The sequence below is a fragment of the Sturnus vulgaris genome, chromosome Z (assembly GCF_052056855.1).
Source record: "Sturnus vulgaris isolate bStuVul1 chromosome Z, bStuVul1.hap1, whole genome shotgun sequence".
Taxonomy (NCBI): Eukaryota; Metazoa; Chordata; class Aves; order Passeriformes; family Sturnidae; genus Sturnus; species Sturnus vulgaris.
In genome coordinates this window covers 47142334-47170285 of record NC_142283.1, presented here as the reverse complement: position 1 = coordinate 47170285, position 27952 = coordinate 47142334, and the positions used below count along the sequence as shown (strand labels likewise).

General features: G+C 39.7%; 2 protein-coding genes across 3 annotated transcripts; both read right to left on the bottom strand.

Annotated features, from left to right (window-relative positions):
- Positions 1 to 158: 158 nt before the first annotated feature.
- HACD4 (3-hydroxyacyl-CoA dehydratase 4) lies at positions 159 to 17876 on the bottom strand. Of its 2 annotated transcripts, none has more exons than XM_014870400.2 (7): positions 17756 to 17876; positions 13610 to 13713; positions 12603 to 12730; positions 6666 to 6778; positions 4192 to 4298; positions 3361 to 3492; positions 159 to 2635 (listed from the first exon to the last, which is right to left on the bottom strand). In XM_014870400.2, the coding sequence occupies exons 2-7, from the start codon at positions 13704 to 13706 to the stop codon at positions 2553 to 2555; spliced, it is 660 nt and encodes a 219-aa protein (XP_014725886.1). In that variant the 5' UTR covers positions 13707 to 13713; positions 17756 to 17876; the 3' UTR covers positions 159 to 2552. The 2 variants fall into 2 exon arrangements, with proteins under 2 accessions (XP_014725886.1, XP_088012796.1); XM_088156670.1 differs by having other exon boundaries at positions 12603 to 12700.
- A 6855-nt stretch (positions 17877 to 24731) lies between these two features.
- Positions 24732 to 25437, bottom strand: LOC106863721 (interferon omega-1-like). The gene has a single exon (XM_014894594.2). It carries the CDS (start codon positions 25284 to 25286, stop codon positions 24732 to 24734), a length of 555 nt encoding a protein of 184 aa, XP_014750080.1. The 5' UTR covers positions 25287 to 25437.
- Between the last annotated feature and the right edge of the window lie 2515 nt (positions 25438 to 27952).

The window sequence follows — 27952 nt, the reverse complement described above, 5'->3', positions numbered from 1 at the left end:
ATGGGTTCCAGATGTCTGTTCAGCCCCATCTCCTCAACAGGACATTCATTCTCCCTCCTCCTCAACAGGACAGGGAGAAAATAGGATGAGAAAGTTCATGGGTCAAGATAAAGACAGAGTGATCATTTACTATCCACTGTCACAAAAACAGATAAAACTTGTGGAAGAAAAATTTATTGCCAATTAAAAATAGAGCAGGATGGAAAGAAAAAAGACAAAACTAAAACCACCTTCCCCTGTGAACCTCCCTTCTTCCTAGGCTCACTTTACTCCTTCATTCCTGCATTTTCTATCTCCTCCCTCCCCAAGCAGTACAAGGTGGCTGTGGGGGTTGTACTTAGGTAATAAACTTTAATCTCTGCTGCTTGTTTGTCTTCACACTGTTGATCTGCTCCAGCATGGGGTCCCTCCCATGGGACACAGTCCTTCATGATTTTTTCTCACAAGCTGCAGCTCTTCAAGCACTGTTCTAGCATAAGTCCTTTCCATGGGGTACAGTCCATTAGGAAAAAGCTGCCTCAGTGTGGCCCCTAATGGGCCACAGTTCCTGCTTTGTTTGTGTGGGCTCTCCATGGGCTGCAGCTTCCCTCAGGCCAGAACCACCTGCTCCAGCCTGGGGTCCTCCACTGGCTGCCATGTGGATATCTTGTCTGGTGTGTTTCTCCATAGGCTGCAGAAGGATAACCTAGTCCACCATGGTCTTCATGGGATGCAGGGAAATCTGCTGCGGTGCCTAGGGTAGCTCTTCCTCTCCTTCTCCATCGACCTTGGCGTCTACAGAGCTGTTTCTCTTACATTTTTCTTACTCTTCTTTCTCGCAGCTGCTGCGTAACATTTCTTAACTTTTCTTAAGTTTTCAGAGAGATGCCATGCCATCGTCTTTGCTCAGCAGTGTCCTGCAGTGGCTCAATTTTGGAACTGGCTGGAACCAGCTGTTTCTGTCACGTTGGATTGAATTTCCAAGGAAAAAATGTTCATGTTTCAACCTTAGCAAGTTTATATAGTGGTTTAAAATGGACTTACTCTGGCTGTCCTCAAAACTGTCATCTTATTCAGCGGCTCTGTATTTTTCTTCACACTGTTCACAGTTGAATTAGTTTGAGTCAGACAGAAACCCAAAGTTCAGGCACTCCTGTTTCTCTACTCACTTCCAAATTTCTGTTTGCAGTGGTTTGAAAAAAACGAATCCAGGGTTGACACTATACTATTCTATGCTTGATCTTGTTGCTTATGGTCTGCAAATACTCATTGGTCAAAACAGTCTGCACACTTTGTCTGCCACATGTATTAAATAACTAAAAATTATAGTAAGTGACCTTTCAAAACAAATTAATTTAGCTTCACTGTTTCCTTATATAACCTCTTAGGCCGCACGATTTGAAAAGTCGTACAGGCAAAAGCCTCTTTATATTGTAACAGTGTTTAGTTTCCCTTTAAATGTTACCTTCTCTCCTATTCCTATTATCTAGGCTCCCTTCCCACAGTTTTCACTCAGCTAAAAGAAAAAAATGTCTCACTTTTCTCCCCCACATGCTTGAATTGAATTGAAATGTGAATGATAATCAATACAGATGAAACATCAGAAAAACTCCTGCCAGCCTCTAAGGAATTATTTGCCTGTTCTTGCCTGTATAATCCACTGGGTTGCTGTGTATATTCCTCATTCCCAACCTTTGAAAAGCTATGATCTAGTTGCATTCTCACATATTATCCTAGAGAAGTATGAGGAGCAATACAATTGAGTAAAATGCCTAGAATTTTGCACATGGCTTTTGTAAGTCATTCAGTTCCCTTTTAGGAACAATATATTGTTTGACCTGACTATATCACACTTCTTTTGCACATTTCTGTCTGCAGTTCAGCATAGAAGAAAATCATTGTGGGAGAAGAGACTGACATGCCAAACACATGATTATAAATGTTTATTTCTGACCCTTAAACATCCCCTTGAATATACAGTAGATGAGTACCTTAACACTTGCCTTTCTGTTTTAGTTGCATTTTCTGGAACCTTCTTTTCATAACTGAAGGATGGGGCCTGAATGTGAAGGATCCTTAGTGAATGCCTGGGTTAATTAGCATATTGGTCTCTAGGTTGCAATCTCTCTGCTCCTTGAGAGATTCCAGTTCCAGCCAATTTAGCATTTATATGTGAGGTTCCTACATGTTGGCCTAGTATAAAGTAATCTTACAGATTAAATGATATTGTCATTACAAAATATCTGTAGCTAATGAGATAAGAATTAACACTGAAATAAGGGTGGCTGTGAGTTGCAGCACTCTTCAATTTTTTCAGAATTCTATAACATATGTTTGAAAAAATTAATTTTAAAACTCTAGCCACTTGAAGTCAAAACATTCCAAAGTTTTCAAAAGCTGCTCTTTTTTTGAGGTGCGCTCAAGAGATCTGCCTTTTCTGAAAATTCTACACAGCCAGATAATGTTCATACTAAGGAGTTTTGCACTGAGAAATCTTTGTCCAGTTTGTTTTTAACTATGATGGGCAGCAATCCTCTAGGAATATATTTTGTCCCTCCAAACAAAGTATCAACTTAGCTTCTTTTATTTTTGATGTTGCCTGTCCCTAGGTGTGCCGTTCTCTCAGAGATGAGATTCTGGATGATAAAGCACATACCTGAATCAAAACACAAAACAATGTAAAAACAAAGGAGTAGAATTCAAACTGTCTTCAATTAATTTAGAAGGAACTGTAAGCACCTTCATCTGGCAACTTGGCACAGTTCCTGACATGTACTTAGAAACAGAACACTACATCATAAAGATGAGATCCTTCAAATTCACTTTAAAGCCCATGACCAAACAAAGACTTCTGTATGATGCCGCTAAATTCAGTTGAAATTTTTCCAAAGTATTTTGATGAGATGCAGAAGGGATCTGTTTACATGTAGATTTTGGAATTGTCTTGGTTTTTCATCCCTTTAAATAATCACGCTGTAAAAGTCCTAATTTAGATATAACTTCTCATGCTAGCTAGGAGTTGTGAGTGAGGAAGAGTTACTCAGAGCCAGAGTATGATCAAATGGGAATTGTTCTTTTAAAAAAGCAAACATAAAAGCAAGTTTCACTAAATAGCTGTAAGGCTAGCATCACTGAAACAACTTTTATAGGTTTGTGTTTTTATGCACCATACACATAGTGTATCTTTCAAATTCAACTATTTATATTTGAAAGATACTAGAAATTAAAATAGGTAGTGATGCACTTTCCTGCAGTGGTCTGCAAAAGATGTACCAGAGAGAGTTAGAGTTTGTGAAAGGCCCAGTACAGATTTGATTTTTTTGTTGCCATAGCCATCTCAGTTGTGCTGAGACCCAGCTTTCTGGAAGATGAGATACTTACCTGCAAAGAGCACTAACAGGTACATTTTCAGAACATATGGGAAGTAGATTGAGAAGGTGAATGGAAATGGTAGCTTGATGGAGTATGTGCCAAAGGATTCAAAGTAAGGCAGTGATACCCAAATTGCAAATCCTGTAAAAACATGGTAAATCCTTAGTCTAAAGGAAGAAGAAGATCATCAAAAAGCTTCATGAACAAATCAATTACCTTTTGTATTTTATATATTTTATATATCTGTATATCCATTCATATACATATGCATGTTTTCTCTTTGAGTTCAGTTTTGTAGGTTTGGGGTGCTAATTGCTTTATATACTAGAATTAATAAATATATCCTATTCAATAACAAGTTCTGTAAGAAATAAGTACTTTCAGTGTGTTCTCAGTGGGCAGAGTTCTTGGTATAAGTATGATAACCTGCTAAGTATGGCCTGAGCCAGTAAGGTCAGCCTGATCAGGGGAGAAACTTTGGAACTTGCTGTCTAGTATACTCAGTCTGGAAGGGAGGAACACATATGTATTCTATGAGGGTATCTTTCTCTTTTACTTAGACAAAAAGAACATTTTCCCTTATTTTTAAAAACTTAAACAAAACCAAGCAGACAAAAAACCCCCAAACCTACCAGACACACAAGCCCCAAACCCCAGCTAGTTCCTATTAAAGAAAAAATAACAGAAAAGAGAGGCAGAGGTGACATACAGGTGAATATGAATGTACATATTTGGCAACACATGAGGAACTATGTTAAACACTAATGGCAATTGAAGTGATCACATTTTACTGAAGAATATTAAAGAAACAAGTGGTTGGTACTCTTCCCACCTCCTTACCTTTAGCCAGAACTGAAAGGGGATAAAGCGGGATGCATAGTGAGAAGTTGAGCCATGTTAGTGGTAGGTAGTATATGCCCACCCTTGCCAACATGTTGTAAGTGTACCTGCAATAAGAGGAAAGCAGATGAGCTCTAAGGAAATTATGATGTCTTTAGAATAAATATATATTATTGGAAAATTCATAGGAATTGCAGAAGAGCATGGAGCTGTCTGAGTAAATTTCAGAGCCAGCAACATTTTCGTTCAGACTTCAATGCCTGAAATTAGATGGTTCATTTTTTCAGAAGAGTTACCCTAGAGCAGGCAGACAGCAATAAAGCCCTCCAGACAGAAAGGTCTATCAGAAACCAGCATGATTTCAGACTGGTCCATCAGAAAATGGATTTCAGATGAGGGTGTCACAACTGAGAGGAGCAGGCAGAATATCACAGTCGCTTGGGACCAAAACAGTCCTGATTTATGATTGCTGAGCTAGCTGAATCACTCCTGGAGAAGGTTAAACAAGAAGGCAATTGCAGATACATAACAGCTGGATCTCAGCAGGGATAGTAGGTCCAAAAAAAGCACTTGCTCACCAATGTATTGCAGCATTTTTTTTTCTGTGGCTGTTACTGTTGCTAATTGAGAGACCAGAAGGCTTAGTACTTCTGTTTCCAAAGGTGACCTGATCTTGGTTTGATCTTAAAGTGGTACAGCAGCTCTCTAAACACTGGAGAAACAGTGTTTCTCCATTTTTGCATTTTTGGTCAGCTGAAAGACTTTTTGCCCTGTGGGCTTGCTAGAGATGTGTAAATTTATTACCCAAGACTTTCTTACAGATGAAACTAGTCTTAAACATTCTTCCTGTATTCCCTTCTTATTAGTTTGATTAATTTGATTAATTTTTCATCATACCTGGACTGTAGAAGAGTGTGATAGGCTGAAAATGGACCACTGACTCTCAAGGTTGCCCTCTGCAACCTCAGGATTGTCTCCATTTCTTATTATTGTTGCTTTTAAGGCTGAATCTCAACCCAGTACAAAAATGAAACAGCTACTCTGTCTCTATACAATTCCATGGGCTGTTACAGTATGAGCAGGAAAGATCAGAACTTGCTCTCAGGATATCACTAGCCATGATGCGTAATAAATAGTCCTTCAGAGAAATTTATGTCCCTGAAGGTTTATGTGGAAAAACTTGTGATACTTCAAGAGTAGTTGGCTAAGGGATAGGAGAGATCCCTATGTACTTTTAGACATGAATACTTCTTTGAGATACTAGGACATGGCACAGATGCTGTAAAATAAATCAGGTAAGAATTCTAAATTTGTATGGTTTATTTGAATTTGACATTTTCTGCTATAGACCACAGTACTTTCTTGTTAAACAACTGCTATTACTGCTGTGGTGCTTAACTCTGTTCTTTAACAAGTGTAGAAAATAATGATGCATCAATGATACTATTATGCAATGACAGGAATTCACAGCCAATATTGTTTATACTTTTGGCATTTCTTCAGCTGCAGTGAACCTTTTCATTTCAGATAAGGTTCTACTGTTTTAATTTTACAAACTTCAAAAAGAAATGGGATGGAACTATAATCAAAATAATTAATACAAGTAGCAGCCTATTAAAATGTATTTCAAAATGCTCTTAAGCTGACTTAAAATCTTTATCAATTCTCTCTGACACTTTCCTGTTTCAGATCTCTTTTATAACTTTTTTCCTTTGCTGCCTGAAACATTCTTCTTTAGTCAGTCCCCTAACCAATATATTTAAATTAGCAGAAAACTATTTTAGCAGAAAAAGAAATTTTGCTGCAATACATAGGTTGCTGTGAGAGCTGTGTCTTCTTAAAATGTTTCTTAATTCTGTATGTATCTGGTCTGAGTCTAAAAACTCAGGTGCATAGCGGCTTATATTACATATAAGAAGTATTTGTTGTTCTTGTGGTGTGATATATGCCCTGCTACACCAAAAATCTCAGTCTCCTGCAGCAGGAGCTCTTGGCTTTTTGGAAAGCACAGTGCAGTTAACCCAGAATAGTCTTTCTGCCTTTGCAAGAAGTTTTACTGGTGCTGCCTCACTGTGCTGTCAATCTTGGATCAAAGTGGTTAAAAAATAAAATAATAAAGCAACAGGATGGTAATGGTAACCATGATGGTTTCAGGAATTGCTGTTCTCCAGAAGGTAGCTGTGATTGCCTTCTGAATTTTTGTTAAAAACGTCAAGGCCTTTGAACTACAAATGTTAATGAAGTCTGCTAATGCATTACTCTCTCTTACATCTGTAAATTACTCTGCCTCTTAACCATGTGGATTTTTCTAAAAATTGTTAGTTAACTTTAAAAGTTCAATCTTTTATTTAAAAATGGATAATATGCTTTACCAATTTTGAAACAATTAAATGAGCTTGCTGCACAATGGGGATGGAGTTCTGCTGGCAAGAATAACCCATTTTCTCCTCATGGTTTTGATGTTGACTCCTTACCTGATCACGTCTAATAAATTCCAAAGGAAAAATAAAACACAGACGACATATTTCCCTTGAACTTCTTCCTGACTGTTGATCACGACAAATAAAACAATTATTCTCTCAGTGATCTGAAAAGAAAATAAAGCCTTTAATTCAGGTAGCACCTTATGTAACTGTTATTTTTGTGTCATTTTGGCAAAATAGGAAGCCACAAATGGATCCAGTTTTCTGTACACAAAATCGGTGATGAATATTTGTTTCATGGCCTGCTTTTGCTCAAGGTCCTTCAGCAACAAGAAGTGGACACTGCTGGCTGTAGCATCAAAGACCAGTTACATTCCATGTGCAAGTTGGCTTGTCAACAGGGATGACTTGGGTTTGTAGCCAAGGAAACCTGTGAATGATCCTAGGGAGGTCATGGAAGCAAGGACTACTCCTGCTGCCCGTGACTACCTGGAGGGCTGGCAGGGATAAGCTTCCTCGCTTGCAGGCTGTGGGAGGCAGTAGGATACAGAGGGCTCTTCTCGGCGGGGGCTGGGGACGTGGGTCCTATGCCAAAAAGTACTAATCTTGCACTCCCAGATCTGGTTTTCATATCTTGGAAATCTGTGTCCCAAGGAATCTCTTTCATGTAAGATTTGCCGAAGGAGGAAAAGTAGAATTCCTTATCTTTCTTTCCATCTTATTCTTGATTGCAGGAAGTGGGTTTAAACTTGTCACTTACGTGAATGACTGCCACAGTATCTAGTGGTTGAACTTTATCCAACCCACAAATGAAAAGCTAAGTGGATGAAACAGGCAGTGTCTCCAGCTTAAAATAAATACTTTGGTAATATTAAAACTCAAGAAATCATAAACAAGTGTGTCTTTTTGCAGCTTTCCTGACAACTTTTCTAACAGTGTCCATGCCCTGCCCTGTAAAGTAAATGTATCAGTGCTGGCAAGAGTTGTCAAGCTGTCCCAGAACAGTAACAGTTCACTCTAATTTACACTCTATTTGAAGGTGCTGAAATAGAAAACATGCACCTAAGGAGTTGGTATTAATTGATATAGTTTCATTAGGTTGGATTTTTCTACCCAATGCTATGTCTTCCATAAGGTACATCAGTTGTAATGATTTCACAAGTTGAGATATCAAGTCAGTTAAAAGTTGCAAAATGAAAGTGGATTACTGAGGTTGTTTTTATAAGCGCTGTTGTTATTCATTGGTTTCCCCAGACTCCTACCTAGAACAAAGTTGGAATTTTGCCTCTCAGCAAGTTTGTGTTGTAGTTTTGCTACATAATATTTACAGGTTCTTGCATGGACCATTCTGGCCACAACCTCTCTTTTTTTGCAGACCACATCTGTCAGATAAAGCAGCATTCACTATTCAGCAAAATTACGTCAGAGAAATTTTTCATACAGAAAGAGAGTATGTCTATCCCCCAGGGATCTGGTTCCTCATCTTGGAAAGCACTGAGGGGCCACAACAGCTAAAAACGGTTTTCCTGCTTCTCATCTTCCTATGACCATCATCTTGTGTTGCTGATTCCATAGGTCCCTAACTGAGGAACTGATTTTTAAAAAGGTCAGATGCTGGCAGACTTCTGTATAGATGGGTCAGGAAACAGAAAATGAGAGCTAATATGTCCTGTGTTTGTACACTGATGCTGAGGAACATGGCAAAAACACGGGGGAACTGGAAGTATTGATGCAGATCTGAAACCAGATAGAACAGAGATACAAGAAACAGTGCATGGAAACAATCACAAGAAGAAAATCAAAACAAAGGTAAAAGCCATGTGGGCACTGGGTGGGACTGTGTGCCAGAGAAAACAGTTAAAATAGAATCTGAGTTTAAATTGTTAGATGAAGAGTGGTAAAGCATGCAGCATTAGTAATGTGGGCATTTTGTTACTGACCCTAAAATCAGACTTGAGATGTCTGCAACATTGTTAATATAAGAGCTATTTCAGGGAATTGCCACAGGTAGTTGTCCTAGAGAATAAGGGCTTCATCCTGATAGTGAAAAGATGGACATGTTCTTAGATGTCAGAGCTGGAAGATTTTCCAATTGGTCATTCACTTTCAGAAGGTGGCTGGGTGGAAATGTGCTAGAAAACAGCATAAATAATCGTGGTCTAATCTCCTTTCATTGAGAAAAAGGACAAGCAGTAGGAAGGTAGTTGCCATTTCAAGCTCCAGTTTGAAACAATTCAGCCTTATAATCTGGAAATGGAAGAAGCTGTGAATTTTCTTCTCTCCCCAGGACACAAGCAGAAACACGAGGCAGTGAGAACCACCTACCTGGGGCTCAGCAGATTTCCTCCATCAGAGATTCACAGTGGGGAAGGGGACCAATGGAGGCACACAGCTTTACTAATTACACATGATGAAACTCGGTAATCAGACTGTAAAGTATGTTTAGCACCTGCAAGAGCAGGAAATTGGACATGGCACAAACTGGTCGCCTTGAAGTGCTTTGTTCCTGTTAGACTGCAGTCTCAACTGGCAAGCAATGGGCTGCATAAAGCAGCCATCAGACAGTGAAACTGGAAGGACATAGCCTTGGTCTGGAGCACATCTGTGGGGCAGAACACAGAGCTGGCTGCTCAGGACAATTGTGATATCACCATGAGGATGGACAGTGGCATCCTACCTCCTTTTCTGCATAAATCAGGAGGTTGTCTGGTTGCCTGCCTGCTTGCCTTTATTCTCTTTTCTTTCATAGCTGTCCTAGCCTTAGGTAACCCACACAAATCAATGGTAAATGCGGGGGTTAGTCAAAGGCTGGGGACATTTTCTGCATGTGAAGAGGCAGGGTGCTTCTTGGAGAAGAGTAGTATATGTTGATATTGTGTTCATACATGTACACAACTATCTGTTTGCATAAATACATGGAGTCATCTACATTTATTGGTACACACACATATACACATATAGATAAAATGTATGTGCTGCTGCTCAGCTGTGGATCGTTTCCTTTATGGATCATCTGTTCTTGCATGAATGAAGATGTGTTATTCTCTGTAGCTACTCTCTTGCTTTAACAAAAAAAGAAAAAAAAAGCAACCACAAAACTACAAGTCCTATGTTTTCACATTCATTAAAAGGAAGTATGTGCTAGCATGTCACAAAGCATAAATATAATGTTTTCAGTTTTCATTTCTTTTTTAAAAATCAAAGTGGAATTATCTTCCTTTTCTGACACTGATCTCTCATAGGATACAGAAAGTTCTGTAGAGTGACATAAATTTCTTCAAGGCAGACTGAGTTTTTTACCCAAGTAAGTGAAACAGAGCAAATCTGTCTAGGGAAAATAGCACATTCACTTCCATTTTTTAATAACCATGACTGTGCAATTTCGTACTCGGTACCTGAAATGCTTACATAGTTCTTCAATTTAGTGTATATTAACAAAAAAACAACAAGAGAAAGTGAGAAAAGTACCACTAAATATTTAAAGTTAAAAAATAATGTTTTTATCACAAAATCACAGTACATTGCTTTTGGTAAATCCAGTCTGCTTGCACAGGATGAAGAACTGCTCTTTGTTTCACAAAAACACCAGTCTTTTCTTAGACCTTTCTTCTCTCCTTGCTACAATACAAGTTCTGTCAGCCTTTACCCCCTAGCCAGATTAACACATTTCATTACCTTCTGTTTCAGTGACAACAGTGACATGTGACATGTTCTCCTGCCCTCCTCCAATTATTTAAGGTGTAAATGGCCTGAGAGACACCCCTCTGCACCAGCTTTGTGACCATCTCCTGCCTCACCTTACCCCACCACATCCATCACACAGGACTCATCTTTCTTTCGTGGTGTGACTTGGCCTTGACCTACCTTGCTCTTCTCAGGTCCTGGTGGCCTGAGACTTTTTCCCTCAATGGGGTTTTCCAGAAGACTCCTCTCAGTTTGTTTTTCCACTATCTGTACCATGTATCTCAAAGTGTTTTTCTTAAATGCTACTAAACCACGACAAGTGCAGTGCTAGGCAGAAATCTTTCACTCAAGGATTCATCTAGATCTTGTATTTGCTATAATGCCTACAGAACAACCTGCTGCCACGGAGCCCTTTCAGAGCTTGCTTATTCAATGTTAATTTATACCTCCACCCATGTGCTTCCCTACATTGCCTGAGCCAGCTGTTCTCTCATCCTAGTGATCACCCCAAGTGAACTTCACTGTGGATGTGCATGCATATGCCTGTTATGACGGATGCATACAGGGGTATGTTTTAAGCTGAGAGTTAGAATAGATGATGGGAGCACAGCACCAGGCAGCCACTATCAAATTCTTGCACCTTTATCAGTGCCCTGACTGTGCAGCAGTCAGGCTGCAGCAAGTTAAACATTTCTTAACTAACTTTCCTTCCTAGTTCATTGTGGAAAATATACCTTTTTTTCTTCCTAAGAGACAGTGAAGAAAAGTGTGACGAGGCATGTGGGAGCAGTGTTGGCACACAGCTGCTTAACCTACCCTCTCAGCAAAAGCAAGTAACCCACGGGGCTGCAGAGTCTCCACCAGGGAGCTGATACATCTTGTTTGGACAGCATGAGCCGGCTGCTAACATCAGGGGAAGAGAGTTGTTCACGGTGACAGTGCAGCTCGGGAAAGAACCAAGTGAGGATCCAAAACTATATTTGGTGTGAGGTGAAACCTGAGAGTCATGGTGCCCTGAGCCACCTCTCCATGCTGCCCAGGAGAGCACTGCTCAAACTGCACTGCCCAGGAAAGATCACAGTTTTCTTGCTCAGAATATCCATTTTGTACTAATGTCATTTGTGACAAGAACAGAGAACAGTGTTTGTGCAGGCTTCCCTGATCTCTGCCTTGTGTAAGTCTGGCTAGGAAGGAAACAGACTATGTCAGGGCTGGGGAATGTGTAAACTCTGCCAGGACAAGGCTTGTTTTAATGACTAAGAGCAGGCTGCTCTTCTTTCCAAGACATGTGAGATTTGTTACAGGTCATACTAGACAGGAGTCTTCTTTCTCCCCTAGATTAGCATCAAAGCATGTGGATTTAGGCAGGGAAAAGTGGTTATTTGCATTTTGATGAATTTGCTACCATACTTAGGAAGCAGTGTAAAGAACAGAGATCTGTATTAGTCAATTAGTTAATTAGTTACATAGGCAATTAGTTAATGGAAATTTGAAAAGAGGAACATCTTCACCCATGAATATGTCATTTGACAAAAGTGGGCTATCCAGAAAACTAAAAACATAACTAACTACTCTTGGTCTTCTGACTGCTGAGAGAAATACGAGTTTCACCATTATTCAAACACTAAGGATTGAAAAGGTTTGAAGAAAAATTCAAGTCATCATTTTGCTTTTTCCAGTGCATTAAGAAAAAATAACAAAACCTGAGATTAGCACCCAAAAGGGGGAAAAAATAGCGTGGCAAGGAAAACGTCAGAGTATCATCTCACTTTCTGCTGTAGCATGTGATATTTTGGCTGGTTTTCTGCCTACAGCTGAACATAAACTACTAGGGGAAAAGACCAGCCTGGTTAAACAGAGAACTTACTGGAAATCAGGGAAAAATCACCTCTGGAAGGAGGGGAATATAACTTGGGGGAACTACAGGGATGCTGGGAGGTTATGTAGGGAGAAACTTAGAAGGGCCAGGCCTCCCTGGAGTTTAATTTGATCACAGCAATTGGCCACTGACCCACTTCTGCTGATGGCTACTCATCTGAACATTTTCTGGGTCTGTGCTGGGGACGAAGCATGGGGTACTCATTACTCAGTTTTACGCAAAAAGGAAAATGTTGACAGGACAGTTCTTTCCCAATCAGACCAGTTCTGAGGAAGCAATTCCTGCAGTTAGCAAACTACCAGCAAACCAGGCTGCCTGAGGAAGGGTGCAGATGCAACATTCAGGGTAATTCAGCTTGGGCTTGCCCCAGGAGCAGCAGTGGCTGATGTGTGCCAGTCATGAGACAGTCTTGAGAACGAACTTACCTGCAAAAACCTGGGGAGCAGACGGCTTTTGTCAATGCCAATGAGGATGTGGAGGATCTCCAACACAGATAACAACTGGCAAAGGCGCATTACAAATCCTATGGAGTGAAACGTGTCAGCCAGTGACTCTATAGGCAAAATTAAGAGGAAGATTAGAGGATGGCTATACAGTAAAAGTCTGGAGCAAGTACTAGGTTTGCTTTTACCCTATCACCACTGGTGATGACAAGCAATACAGTTCACACGGTACCAAACTTCTGGGTAGCAGAAGAAAACCTTCAGGGAGTGGAGGAGGCAATCCCCTCCGTGTGTGTGACTCTGACACAGAGGCAGGAAGCTGAGAAAATAATTAAATTCCCTATACTATATGCATGGGCAAATGCTGTGCAGGGTATGTTACCTTAGAGATACTGCTTTAGGGTATTTCTGAATAGGAGAAAATGTTGAGGAAATGCATGAGGAACTTCTAAACACTAGGAGATGTTGAGTTCCTGCCTCTATCTGCACTGCCAAAAACAAGTAATCCAGAAAGTAGGCATTTTATATGCCTCCAAATATCCACCATCATAAGTAATTTTAAATTAAATTACCAGTCACTAGTTTTCTATTTTTGTGTCTTAACCCCAAGCAATGGAAAGATAAATATATTGTAATGTTTTTGGAGACTGTCATGTGCAATAATCACACATATGTTCTCTCCTGGTGGCTTCAGTAAAATTAATATTTGCCATATTGACTGGATCTAGTCACATTTAGGCTTATATCTAATTCAAATGTTAGTAGCGTACCACTAAATATTAAAGTTCATATAAAGCTTCATTCCCAGAGTGACAAGAGTAGAAGACAGGCACAAGTAATTTGTTCAGCCTTTTTAATGGAGTGTCATTCTGGTTGAATTACAGTCCCTGGTATTGGGCATAAATATGTTCAGAATCTTAACTTTGATATTTCTGTGTGTCTGTCACTGCCGCTTAAAATATTCAAGGGAAATAGAGAAGGAGGCTTACCTTTTCCAAATGTCATGAACCTGATGATCATATTTGTAAATATCCAAGAATGTCCACAGAATTGCATTAAGTCATACAAAAACAGGTACATGTTCATGGTAAAGCTGTGGAAAGTGAAAATAATCAACCATATGACTTAAAACAGCATTGTAAGAAATGGAACCCTCTTTGGACATGTTAATAAATCAAAGGAAAAGAACTGAAATTGAGAGCAGCTCTGCCAAGGAGGGCCTGGGGGTGCTGGTGGAGGAGAGGCCAGCCATGACCCAGCCATGCACTGGCAGCCTGGAAAGCCAAACGTGTCCTGGGCTGCATCCAAAGCAGCGTGGGCAGCAGGGGAGGGAGGGGATTCTGACACTGCTCTGCTCTGTGAAACCCCAGCTAAAGGGCTGCATCCAGCTGAGGGGTCCTCGGCACAGGAAGAACATCAATTTCTTCGAGTGAGTCCAGAGGAGGGTCAACAAGACTATCAGAGGGATGGAGCAGCTCTCCTGTGAGGAAAGGCTGAGAGAAATGGGGTTGTTCAGCCTGAAGTAGAGAAGGTTGCAGGATGACCTAATTGTGGCCTTCCAGTACCTGAAGCAAACTTGAAAAGATGGAGACTTTACGAGAACATGTAGTGTCAGGACAAGGGAGAATGGCTTTAGACTGAAAGAGGGAAGGATAAGATTAGATATTAAGGAAAGAGTCTTGACTGTGAGGGTGATGAGGGACTGGCACAGGTTCCCCAGAGAAGCTGTGGATGCCCTGTCCCTGGAGGGTTCAAGGCCACAAGAAGGACTGCATTCTGAGCAAGATGGACTAGTGCAAGGTGTCCCTGATCATGTCAGGGCTGTTGGAACTAGATGAAGCTGAATGGAACATAACAATTCCTAATGTCCCTTTCAACCTAAACCATTCCTTGATTCTATGAAATATAAACAGATCAGTGAAAACTGTGTGTGTCTCTCAGAGGTCCCAAACAGAACTTGGTCTAATGGATTAAAGGCTCCCTTTGTTGCTATACTTAGGATATGCCCAGAAAAATGTTCAGAATTCCCACCAATCATTAGGGTGATCTATAGCCATAAAGTGAAATTTGTGCCTCCAGAGGAAGAAATATCTAAACAAAGACTCTCAATTAACTTCTGGATTCAGGTTGCATTTAATAAACAAAATCTCCTGTGGGAGAAGACTAACTTTTGCAGCTATTCTAACCTAATTTTCATGGACAATCTGACTTTTTTCAAAACTTCATAAGCTGTGGATATACCTAATTACCCATAAATGTATTTTCTTCTGGTCTATTCTGGAAAGAGAGGCTTACCTTTCCTCCAGCAGTAAGACTATTTTTTAGGAAATTAGCTTGTTAATTTTGTAGTAGAATTTATCTCCTATGTTGGACCTATTAATTTTCTGCCCTAATAAGTAACATTATCTTCAAATTGTGCTTTGATCGTGTGTGTGTTCTTGTGGTATGTCTGTGCCAAAAAAGAGACATTTATATGTACATTAACAAATGGAATAAATTTCTCCATTCAAAAATATCTAAATTTGATAAATGCCCATACTTCATTCCTAGCATTGGACCATAAGTAACAATACAGAGTTATTTAAATTGATCTAGATAAACTGATCTTCTAAATTTTTATTGTAAGTAAATCCCAGGGAGGTCATAAAAAGTGCTTGTCTTCCTCTCTTCCAATTATGTAAGATGGTGGCTATTCACACCAACGCTTCTATAGGCACAAAAAGATTTGTGGGAATAAAATATTTCCCAGAAGGCATCATTATCCTTTGATACTGTGAAAATAAGACACATAAGGACCCAAACAAAGGAATCTATTCCATATATACCTTCCTTTTGGGAAAAGTAGGATACAACTGAATTGAACTGAAGTCCAGTGAGATCAATTAATATTTAACCCAAATTCCATCTGTTTTATTACTGAATGACTCTTTGTTCCATCTTGTCGTAAGAAGAAGTTGTCAAAAAATTAAGAACATTGTTCTGTGTTAAGAAACAGCCCTATTGCTGGATGGATAGGAATTACTGTATGGAAGTTACAGGAACAGACATTAAAATCTTGAGGCTTTCCAGTCAGCAGCTCCACCACTCTCTTTGGTCTGATACTGCTGTGCAGGCTTCACACTGGATGCAAGCTGAGCATATGGTTTCTCTTTTCTGAAGTTTAGTTTGCTACATCTGTCTGTCATCCTCAGAGCCTGTCTTTCAGTGATTTGGTTGCATTTTCCAAACTCTTCCTGCATTGGCTGGCTAGAAAACTGTTGTTTTTGCAGTTCTTAAGGTACTTAATCTTGACCAAACAGGGAATAACATTTGTAAATGCAGCCTCACTAGTGTTTTGGCAGTGTGGCAGCTGTTGCATGTTAAAACACATAATTTTAAAAATATACCAGTGACTGCTGAAATGTGTACAGACTGTTGACATTAATGGACGGCCCCATATTTCCCAAGGAGTGTAGAGATGTGCATTGCTGGGCAGTGTGCTGGTGTTACATGGAGGACAGATCCTGGCCTTAGAGCTGCGAGCAGCACAGTTCCCTCCCTTGCTGAAACTCTCCACTGTGAAGAAACAGCCCTGATCTGAGAATGCACCATGCTTTTTCAGCCTACTTTGTTAATCCCCACACAAAAGATACGTAAGACCAAACAAAAGCTTTTCACAGAAGAAATCTGAACAGACTGAAAGGTGATTTCAGTGTGATAAAAAGAAGCTGAAATGTAACTTTTCACCAAGGTCCTTCTCATCCAAAGGCTGGCCTTTTTACCTATAGAAACAGAAGCAAGCTAAAGAAAACCCATTTCCCTGTCCCAGCTCTGTGTCACAACACAAATTTCAGGCATCTGCTTCTATGTGAAATGGGAAGGGCAGAAGAGATGGTCTTTATTTAGATCCCCTACTCCCATCGGTTCGCAGCAGGGGTGATTCCACATTTCACTTCCAGAACCTGCTTCTGCAGCACTGTTGCAGACAAAATACAGACTATCCATCAGGTAGTGGTTCAGTCCCTGAGCCTGCCTCAGACTTGCTGGCTAGTCTTCCAAACTTTGCCACCCTAGTGCCTGACCTACTGCCACATCTTTCCCTTGTATTGTGATTTGCTTTAAGGCATTCAAGTTTCTTTTATTTGGAGGCATTGCAGGAGGCAGGGTGGTCACAGCACATTTCAGTACTCTGCCTGCATTGATGAGGTGACAGGAGAAATAAACAAATATAGGTCTTTCAGGAGATAGACCCAGTAGGCTGCATTTGCTGTCTGCTGTTCTAATTGTCAGTTTCACCTTATTTACTGTGGCTGATTTTATGCCAAATACATTGAAATGCTAGGGATGCACTTATCATATGTAATATCAGCCTTGCTTAGCAGAAAACTTATCTGTTTTCTCTGTGGGCTCAAAAACCAGAAAACCAGATGAAATGTTAGAAATGTCAGAACCAGCGCATGCAGCAAAGATTTTATCATTTTAGTTGCAAAGCGTGATATATTTCCTCGGGCAGAAATTTCACTAAGTGTAACCGTTGCATTTTATTATTTTTATCACAAAAATAGTGTCTGAGGGGTGGTCAGGACCCTGCTCCCCCCATGAGCTAAGGTGACAGCAGAAGCACCCAGGTCAGGTCAGGTCAGGTCAGCCCTTGCCCCATCTGTGTGTCCCTTGCAGGGTGCCAGGACCAAGGCCACACTCAGGATGCTCTCAGGGTTGTCCCACATGGAGAGTCGCACCCAGGCCTGCGTGCACAGAGCACTTCCCTGCTTTCCTCAGGACTCCTGTGCTCGCCGCCTTCCTGCATGCCTGTGCTGGCTGACCACACATGAGGAACCAGCCCTCATGCTGAAACCAGATATGTTCCTTTTTTTTTTTTTTTTCTTTTCTTTTTCTCAGCAGACAAGATCTGCTAGAAAATTCCCTCTGCTGACATGGTTTCCTTTTCTAAGTCACATTAAGTCATGTTGGTCTGAACTTCTGTGTCTTCCCCTTCCCACCCATGACAAGCTGCAAACTCTGTAGTTCAGGAAGAAGAGAGCTGCTGAGTACAGCTGCTGTACTTTTCTCCCACAGGCACATCCCGCCCACTGTTTTTTTCCCCTTTCCTTTTTGCATTTGATCAGTCTGTGTCACCTGCACTCAAGAAGTATTACCTGTTGCAGGGGTCGGATTGCTGCTGTTGCTCCTGAGTTTTCTCCTTTTTCCGCTCTGCAGCTGCAACAGCTGTTTGTTAGGAGATCACCCCTCCTCTTTCCTCTTACCCCACCCCACGACGTCACCGTAAGCAGGAACAGCACTGCACTTCCCGAGAAAGAAGTTTTTGAACTCAAATATCTCTGCTACATTTGCTCTGACCCTCAGTCAGCTCAGCCCAGCCCAGCCCAGCCTAGCACAACCTAACCTAACCTAACCTAACCTAACCTAACCTAACCTAACCTAACCTAACCTAACCTAACCTAACCTAACCTAACCTAACCTAACCTAACCTAACCTAACCTAACCTAAATTGGTTCTTACTGTTGTACCAGTAAGCTAGTGTGTAAATCCCACTGACTTTATTCCTTAACCCTGAACAATGTTTTGAAAGATTACTCGAGGGAAGAAATGCAAAACTGTAGTGCTTCTTTTATGCTTAAATCATCAGGACTACAGCAATGCTATCAACTCCATCAAATTATAAGGAAGGATGGAGGCAAATAAAAATTGAGAACTTTAAATAGATAGAAGAAAGACAGAGATAGAGATAGAGATAGAGATAGAGATAGAGATAGAGATAGATAGATAGATAGATAGATAGATAGATAGATAGATAGATAGATAGATGAAAGAATTTTCCACTTATTTTATAGAAATGTGTGTGTTTCCATGCCCCTGTGAAATATGGACACTACTAGCAGAGTGAAAACATGTGTTATTCCTAGTTTAGTTCTGCCCAAGGTGTCTGGGATATCTCAGCATAAATCAGATGAGGAATACCCTAACTCGTTTATAAACTCCCTTCTGCCAATAAGTAAGTTTGCCACAGGCATTCATGTTGAAATCACACCCCATCTTGCAGTGAGATTTGAAACTTGATGCTATAAGTGAGGAGCACACTGAGGATGTAATTAGCATTGGATGTTATGTGTAGGTACAAAACGCTGGCAAATAAAATGTCCCTTACTGGGTCTCATCCCTATTGCAAGTGGCACTGAGCTCACCACAAACTGGCAAGACCATGTCTGTGGTGTCCTGGAGTGGTGCAAAATACCTCCCTGGCTAGTGGATGATTTCCTGGCAGGCAGAGTGGGACACCGTGTTTTCCATGGTTATTTCTCTTCAAACCACTCTGTTCCTGTAGCACGCCTTAATCCTGTTTTTCCTTGAAACCTCTCCACATGGAAGAAACTTATTTCTATGATGAAAAAGGATGACTTTTTAGGCTGATTATTATAACCTGCTTTTACTGTTCCTAAGGAATCCAAATCTACATATTCAGGGATAGTATAATCTGTTTTTTTCAGGGTAACAATTTTTTACAATTGATTTTTCTTCCAGGGAGCAGTGCAATAGCATCTCTCATTTTCTGTTAAAGAAACCTAGCCTTTGTCACGTCCTTCCTTCTCATTCTGAGCCAGCCTCTTTCCAGCAGCATGGGAGATTCACAGGTTTTGCTTCGGAGGCAGTGAAAAGATGAACTAAGTATCAAAGACATACCCAGTTATGGAATGAGTCATGTTTCTACAGTATCTGTATGTCCTAGTTCACTGCTCTCACTTTCATTGCTGGATGAGACCCACAAACCCATCAAATATGTTACTACAATAATAAAGAGGAATTGCTGCTAGATGGGCTGGGAAATTTCACTTTATTTAAATGTTAGTCCTCACCAAGTCTCTCATAACGGAAGTTGTGATGATAGCTTCTGGCATTTTCTAGGAATTTAATGGTTTGCAGAAATACTGAACTCTGGGAAACTGGGAAGGAGAGGGAGATGTGCCCTATTTGTATTTTAAAAAGGAAACAAACAAAAAACAAGAAGAAAAAGGAGAAAGCAAAGTAAGCATTCAGTCTCTTGAATTACTTCTAATGATCAGTAACCCCTCCAACATAAATCCTTTTAAAATACAAATGAGTAGCTCTGACAGGATTTAATACTTGTCACAAGGACAACACTCTGAGTTCTATGGCAGGCAGCAGGAACTTATTTTTAATTTTTTAAATATTATAATCACAAGAAAAAGTATGTTATAGCCAATGCAAGTTTTTCCCAAAAAGTAGAGACCAGAATAGAGTACAACTCCATCCAAAGAGACTTGAAAATAAAGTATATTAATTGCTTAAAGAGAGAGCAACATTTTGAAAAACAGTTGAAGTCAAATAGGCTTTATTACTTTGTTGAAGAAAAGCTTTCTGTTTTATAGAAATATGTCTGTCAAGATATTTCCTTTCTGGGAATTGTAACACACAGTACTCCAGTTAAATCCAGAGGAAGTTGTGCAGGTTCTGTTCTACCAAGATAAGAAACTTAAGGAATAGCATAGACAGTAAGAGTTACAGTGAGTAGCTATGCTGGTAGCTGTTGTGCAGGGGCCAGATACGTTATGTGAAATCTCAGTAGTTAATCTCCTGAGTGTGAATTTTGACCTTGCAAATGCACTTCCATGCTTTAACAGTTAATTTTTAGAAGGTAGTGTTAGTTGTGTTTACTTTCACATGTTCAAAAGCAGGTGATATTATTCGCTTAGAACACTGAATTCTTCATTGATGAAAGTAATATGGTTTTAGGACTCTGACTGTGAGCACTTGTGCTCTACAAAGTTGGTCTTAGAAAATGTACTAACCTTGCAGCCTCTTGTATAGAAAACTGAGGCAGGACTTCAATTTCCCTGTGCTATCTGCTCATCACTTGGCATTGCTTCTTCCTCAGTTCCACTGAAATTAAGTCAGAGAGCTATCAGTTCACATGAGGTGGGATTTTCAATTTTGAAGTCATACAGAGGGAAAAATAATTAATTCAGGGCACAACTAATGAAGAGCCTGAATGGTGTCTGGAAGCATGGTGGGGTTGGCAGTATGGTGGCAGAGGGGTGGCCCCACAGCAGCACTGTGGCTTCCCTCTAGATTGCAGATTGGGTTGTGGCACTGGGATGGGTGAAGGCTGAGAAGAAAGATTGTCTTCACATTCCCTCTTGGATGATTGCTCCTCTAGGAACTCTCAGCACTGAAAAGGCCCTTGCACCTTCCTGAGGATATCATGATGTCAGTAGAAATGTGGGAAATTATGGTACAAATTACTCATACCTGCCTATATGAGGATTGAATATTTTTGAATATTTAAAAGTAATCACCTTGTTGGAAAGTATCAATTGCAATCTTACTTGCTTTGTTCATATTGTTTTCCTTTGCATTAAATTTCTGAAGCAAAGTAAATTCATTCTGTCTGTTAAAACTGAGAACTGACACTTTCTTTCACAATTTACTCTCTATCTTTGTCGCTGTCATTTCTTGATCTTCTCTCTGATTTGCTTCCTGGAAGAATCCAGTGTTCCTTCACAACTGGGAGGGGGAGAACAGATGAGGGCTAGCCCTAAAAAGGGGCAGACTGGCCTGAAAGGGGTGAAGACCAGCAGGATGTAGCAGTCTGTGGGCACCATCTTCCCAAGAGCAGTTCCTGATCCCTTTTCCTGCCCACAGCCCCAGCCCTGGTGTCAGTCTGCCTGCTCCACCACGGCCACCCCTGTAACTTCCCCAGGGCTGCTCTGAAGAACAAGCAACAAGGGCTAATCCTGGGTGATTGTTTGGAGTGTTATTTCCACAGGCTTTTGTCCTGTTTTGCTTTGGGATTTTCTTCTGGTTTGGGTTTACTTTTTTTATTTCCTCAATTTAAAACTTAAGCCAGAGCTGATGGAACAAGCCAAACCCATGGACAAAGTGCTTTGAACAGCTGTAGTTGATAGTTGACTGAGCTTTGTGAATAATTTTTTCCAAAATAAAGTCTGGAATAAGCATTCTCCAGCTCTGCTGTAGCTATTCTTAAATTTCGTGTGGAAGACAAGGCTTTTCACCCCAGTCTCATAAATCTACACCAGAAAACTAACTCTGCATAGATGAAAACTTGCCATTTTCGGTGTCCCCAAAGGTGCAACGTGACTAAGTCCAGCACAACACAGATAAACAAGGTGCTGTGAGACTAGCCGTGAGACTGGGTCCTGTGCTGCACAGCACTGGTGTGTGAGTCGTAGAGAAAAATTTATGAGGCTTCTTGGCTTATGATCAGTCCCTTCTTGGAAGGATTTTGTTTCTTCAATGCTAAATTATCCATGGGGACTTGAGACTTCACATTTACTGTTTTATTTATTTCCATTTGAAAAATAATGTATGAATTTGCCTCATCTAACTTCTAGAAAAATACTACCTGGAAGAAATACCAGAGGGTTTCAGCTAGCCAGGGGCATAACACACAGCTCCCATGGTAACAAAATGGCAATGAAATGCATATTACTCCAAAATGATACAAGGGCAAGATGAAGTGAATTGATCTGCTGAATCTCCATCTTTCTTACCTTACACTTAAAAATCCTTACCTTTCTTTAAAGTAAGAATAAAACAAAGGCATACTGGCTTCCAATTTTCTTTTTCCTTTTTATTTGTTCCGTAACTTTGACTATTCCAGGGTCCCCATATTTAAATATCTTCTAGATAGATATTGTCTTAATACAAATAATTTCTGTTGCCTCACAGCTGGACAAAAAATAAGTGAAATAAAATGTTGCTTTATGAGCTCCTGTCTTTAATCTGTGAGATCTTGTTTTTTTCAAGAATAGTTAATTTTTGTTTCAGTTTCCTTCTGTGGACCAATAGCACTTCATTGATAAGCATACTCATAAAGAGTTGAAATACTGTCTTGACAAAACACACGTACATTCACCTAAAATTCTTACATTTGTCTCTAATTTCACTTTGCCCTCTAGTGCCCATTCTGGTTTTTTCCCCGCACTGCAAAGTACTGCGTTGGCTGAAATACATCAAAATACATTTTTATTTGATGAGGATATTTTAAAGGACAGCTATGAGTTAGAAAGAAAACCTAATGATATGAAAGTTTCTGAACAATTAGTGGGCTATAAATTAACATATTTCCAATGCAGACAAGTTAGGCAATAAAAACTGGAACCTCTCACAAGAGTGCAGCTGAAAAATATTTCATATTATTTCCAAATTTCGGTAAAAGTAAGACTATTTCAATAACAATTTTCTGCAAAAGCCACCAGACAGGACATCAGAATCAGAATGGTAAGTAGGCTGAATGTAATTTTATTGTACAGGTTTGAAGAAGTACAAAAAACAAACAAGCTACAGAAATTAGATTTGAAACAGTCCCAGGGTGAGTCCATTTCAAGTGCTGTTAGTTATGTTATGAAGCAAAGAAATACATATTTTGTTGTAATACTTGTGGCAAGATGACACCAAGACACCAGGAAAAAATACTCTGATAATATACTCTGGTTTTTTGGTCTTTTTTGTTGTTCTGATGATGGTGAAGTTGCTAGCTGTTTTTATTTCTGATATTTCAGCTTCATCCATGAGATCTATGTCTGCCACCTCTTCTTTACCTTGTGTCCATGAGTGGCAGAGGGCATGGACGCCCTGCAAAAGAGACCTGTGTCATAGATATGATACCTGAGACCCCATGCACCATCACTGCTGTTCACACCAGTCCATTTTTATTATCTTCCCATTCTGTGATACTCTTTGGAATGGCTGTAGATCAGAAAAAACTTTAAAGTTGTTCTTTACCTGATGCTTAAACCAACCTCTGGCAATTTCAACCCTCCAGGACTAACACCACTTTCTTTTGGGATCCACAGATATGCTCTCCTCTGCTTCTTTATGCTAGAAGCCTGTGCCAAATGTACATCAGGGGAGCCACAGATAGATGATTTTTTTTATTTTTAAAATGTTACTGGGGTTTTACCAAAGTTTTAACTCTATTCTTTGGGTGAAAGAGACTTGATACAGCTCTGTTGCCCTCATAGCAAGTGAGAAGGGAAAACCCACTGTTTGAAATGGAGTTACCCAGGGACAGTTTCCCAAGGGTAAAATCCAGGCCCAGTTTTATTGCAAGCTATTTTAAGGAATTTGATTATATTGTAATTATTACTGAAGGCTGTGTGGTTTGGGGGGGAAATTAATTGGAGGGCTATACATCTATGTAGTTCAATTTGTGAGCAAAGGGAAAGAGGCATATTTCATGAAGCAATAAAGCACAGCACTGGGTGGTGATGTTTGAGGTTGCAGTAGCCAGGATGAATGAGCAAGTAGAATGTGCCACAGGCAGATGTGGTTTTAGGGTACTTTTACATAGAAAAGTTACTTCAAATAATCTTAGGAAAAAAGTTGATGTGAATTGGAAACACTGCAGGAAGGAATAAAACACTTGCCCCAAATAGTTGGAGGCAATATATTTCAATTAAAAGTTACACTATCCAATTGGGAAGCTACTTCAGAAGTATTACTACTGTGAAAAATATACTACGTAGATGAATCTTTCTAGAATTATTTTACATCTTTGAACAAAGCAAATGTTAGAATTACTCGAATGTAAAAAAAAGTACTTGCTTGAAAAAGAGGATACAAACGTTCAAAGAAAAATGCATATTCTCAACCTAAGTCAGGACCACATAAATAAGTAATGTACTACTTTATCTTCGATGCAGTCTGAATCAGTACAAATCTGGCAGTTCCTGTAAGGCGTGGGATGGGTAGCTCATTCACAAATATGTGATTCTCTACTTGTAGGTGAAATAGAGATGTAAAGTAACTGCATATTTTCTCAGCAGAAAACACCATAAGCTGTCACTATCTGTCAAAGGCTGCAATACCTTCCTAGGGAGTAACCCTCACTGAAAATTCTTATAAATTAATTTATAGCTAGAGTAGGCAGCTTGCTTATCAAGGAAAAATATTACATTACATTGAATAATACATTACCTTTGCAAAATTCATTTTCAGAAGCATAATTATTTAAATACAATAAAAATTAACTAGAGCACTGCCACAACATAGATCATAGAACAAGTAATAAATGTTATTTATAACATTTGTTTATAAATATTATAAATTATGTGAGGTTAAAATCTTTGTACCTTAGTTTTTAAGTTTCCTTGTCGCCTTATCAATCAGTTGGAGACATTTCCTCATTTCTGCACGGCTGATCTCCCAAGAACACAAGTCATGTTTTTTGTCTTTAAGAAAACAGTCTATTTTTTGGAAGTACTTTTTCAATTTCAGCCTGCTGGCTTCTTTACTCCAACGATGTTGGGTGTGCTTTTTGATTACACATGCCTCCAATTGCTCAATTTGCAGATAAAGTCCATTTTGGAGCTGATCCAGAGCTGTTCCATCCCAAGCAGCTAGAGTCAGGTTTTTGCTAAAGATATAGAAGATATGTTGGAAGATCTCTTCAATGGCAACTCCAACAGTCTCCTTCTGCCTGGGCTGCAGAACCTGCATAGGAAATCTGAAAGACATTTTCTCTCTTAGACATTTTTGAGGAAACTCTTTTCCTATTTTATCCAAGAGTCGCAGGCTGTTCTCAATCACTTTCCTTTGCTGCAAAGGGAGGTGGTGGCACTGAAGGCTGGAGATGATGGTGGCGCTTGACAGCATGAGGCCAATCTGTATCAGGCCAAAAGCATTCATGGTAAGGGCAAGCTCTAATGTTCCTTCTTTCCTGTGTATAAATTCTGAGTGCTGTGCTGGGTGCCTTGAAGTTATTTGTAGACTCCCATTTCTTCAAAATCTTGACATTTAATTATTCTGTAGGAGAAGTTTTCTTTCATCATTTGCTGGTTTTTAAGGTTTTCCCCCCTGTGTATGCTTTTGACAACACTTTCATTTTCTGCTTTATGACTTCATAGTCTTTTTTTTTGTTTTGTTTCGGTACTTTCTTTTAATTTCAAGTAGATATTAGAGTATAATGTATATGTATATGTAAGATTATTTATTCTCTCTACTACTAACATTCTATAGGATGTATAATGAGAATTCAAAATAAACAGCTACAGAAACACTTGTTTTCTTAATATTCTAGTAGTGGAAGAACATGCTGAAATAAAGTAATATTTTCAATGATGGGTCAGGGACCTGCTGAATACTACTGCCATCTTGTCTCCTATAGTATGATTTATACTTCCAAGCTTCCATTAAGCTTTCTCTACCTATGTTCTTTCAGGAAAAGAGTTTTATTTCTCCTCACTTGTATTTCTTATTTCTTACAGATACATATCATTAGAGTGTGTGTGTGTGTGTGTGTGTGTGTGTGTGTGTGTGTGTGTGTGTGTGTGTGTGTATAAAAATGTGTATTAATGTGTGGGGTTTGATACATAAACACTGCTAATTAAATGAAACCTTGATCTCATTTAGACACTATAAATGCCTTGCAATTACAAACACACTGACATGGGAAGAAGTTAGGTATTTGGATTAAATACTTTTTTTCCCTCAAATGAGTAACTGAGCAATAATTAATATCAATGCCAATTGAGTACAGGTCTGAATTCAGACAAAAACTGGGAAGAGAATGAATAGGGATGACAAAAAGTACCATTCAGCCATTTACTTTCCCATGCCATTTAATAGAGACTGTTATGATTATCACAGTTCTTTGGGATATCTGGCCCCTGCCTTTGACTATATTTTGGTGAAAGTTAGTCTTAAAATGCCATTTTGTTGTGCCCTCCTGTCTCCTGTGAATATATATATAATTAGAAACACAACAGTCTGTAAGTCATACTGTCTGGATGAAGAGGTTAGATAAACTAGTTTTTTTATCTGAGAGCTGGCTGTGTACATTTTGTATAAAAAGTATAGAAGACTGGCTGAAAATAAATCCCCTTGGCTCCCAGCTGGTCCCCAGAGAAAAGAGACGCTGGGTGCAGCTGGGCTTAATTCCCAATTAGAACCAACTTGTCACTCTAATTCCAGTCACATTCAGTGAGATCTCAGAGGCACCAATGGTGTGGGTTACACCGTAAGTCTGGTCTCATTTGTGATCACAGAGTCACAAATAGTGCAGTTTAGTGATTGAACACAGTTTGGTCAACCTGAATAAGAACTTTCAAGAACCCAAATTCACCAATAGTTCAGTTTATTGGAGCATTGAGTTGTAACTTATTGTTGGATTTCCAGAGATAGGTTCACATTAAAAAAAAAATGTACAGTGCTATGTGCAAATGTTCCCAAGTGCACTGTGACAGAGTTGCAGGTCAAATCTTGCCAAAGAGGTGTCTCTGCTTTGGGGAGGAGACAGGAGCAAGCCCACTGGCTTGTCTGCAAGGCACTTGTGTTCTCATCCTCTGCCATGAAGGATTTCAAATACCAGTTTACACTTATGGGAGAAGTGAACGTGAGACTGCAGCCAAATACCATTACTGCCAGCATGAATGTGGAGAGGGGGCAGCCAGTTTATGTGCCAATAAAGGATACAGAGAGATTACAAAACCTGTGGATCTTGTGCAAGGATGGAACACAACACAATAGGGACACCTTGGTGTCTCTCTCTTTTTCACCTGGCCAGCTGCAGCAGTAAGGGCCAGCCACAATCCTCCTGATGACCTGTCACCCTGTCAAGCAAGCCATCCTGCCCACGGTCATCCATCCCTTCATGACATATCTCATGGCTCCAGGCTTCATTCCTACAGTATTTTTGTTCTGTTGTTGCACTCACTGCTGTACGGTTGGCTTCATTCCCAGTCTGGTAGTCGCTCCAAGCAGATTAATGGTAGTGTTTTAGAGCTTCTTTTAGGTTCAGCATGTAGGTATTTGGGAGGCTTCAAAAAGTTGTTTAAGCAAACTTGGACTGGATGTGCAGTTGGTGTAAGGAAAAATGTATCCCCTATCTCTATGACAACAAAGAGTAACCATCTTCAGAGTGGGATACAAGAAGTGTAACATGAGATGAAATCTTTCCACTTTCTGAGAATATTTATTACTTTGGAAAACTGGCCTGAAGTGCCAGATCAGAAATCAGTAAAAAACTAATATACTTCCAGAAAATTATTCCCTAAGGCTACAACAATTTCCATAAATTATATACAAATACTTTTCCAAAACTGTAATCATTATATGAGTTTAATCCTTCCAGTGATCTAAACAGATAAGCTTTGTCACATTAATTATATCTCCCAGACACACAAGTTCTTCCTTTCCTCTTGCAAAATAGTTTTGTCCAGGTTTCCTTCTTAGTGAAGAACTGAGGACACCATATTGAGTGTCACGGAGGAAAAAATAGAAGATGGTCTCTTCCCTCTTTGTCAAGAAGATTGGGTAGGTCCATGTGTCTTATTCTCCTATCTACACTTTCTCAC

Excerpts from the sequence above, each read along its gene's own strand:
- HACD4 (XM_014870400.2), bottom strand. The coding sequence starts at position 13,706 with ATGAACATGTACCTGTTTTTGTATGACTTAATGCAATTCTGTGGACAT. Across the intron at positions 12,731-13,609 it reads GTTCATGACATTTGGAAAAG|AGTCACTGGCTGACACGTTT; the intron begins GTAAGCCTCCTT and ends TTTTGCCTATAG. Across the intron at positions 4,299-6,665 it reads AATTTATTAGACGTGATCAG|GTACACTTACAACATGTTGG; the intron begins GTAAGGAGTCAA and ends CTCTTATTGCAG.
- LOC106863721 (XM_014894594.2), bottom strand. The coding sequence starts at position 25,286 with ATGAATGCTTTTGGCCTGATACAGATTGGCCTCATGCTGTCAAGCGCC.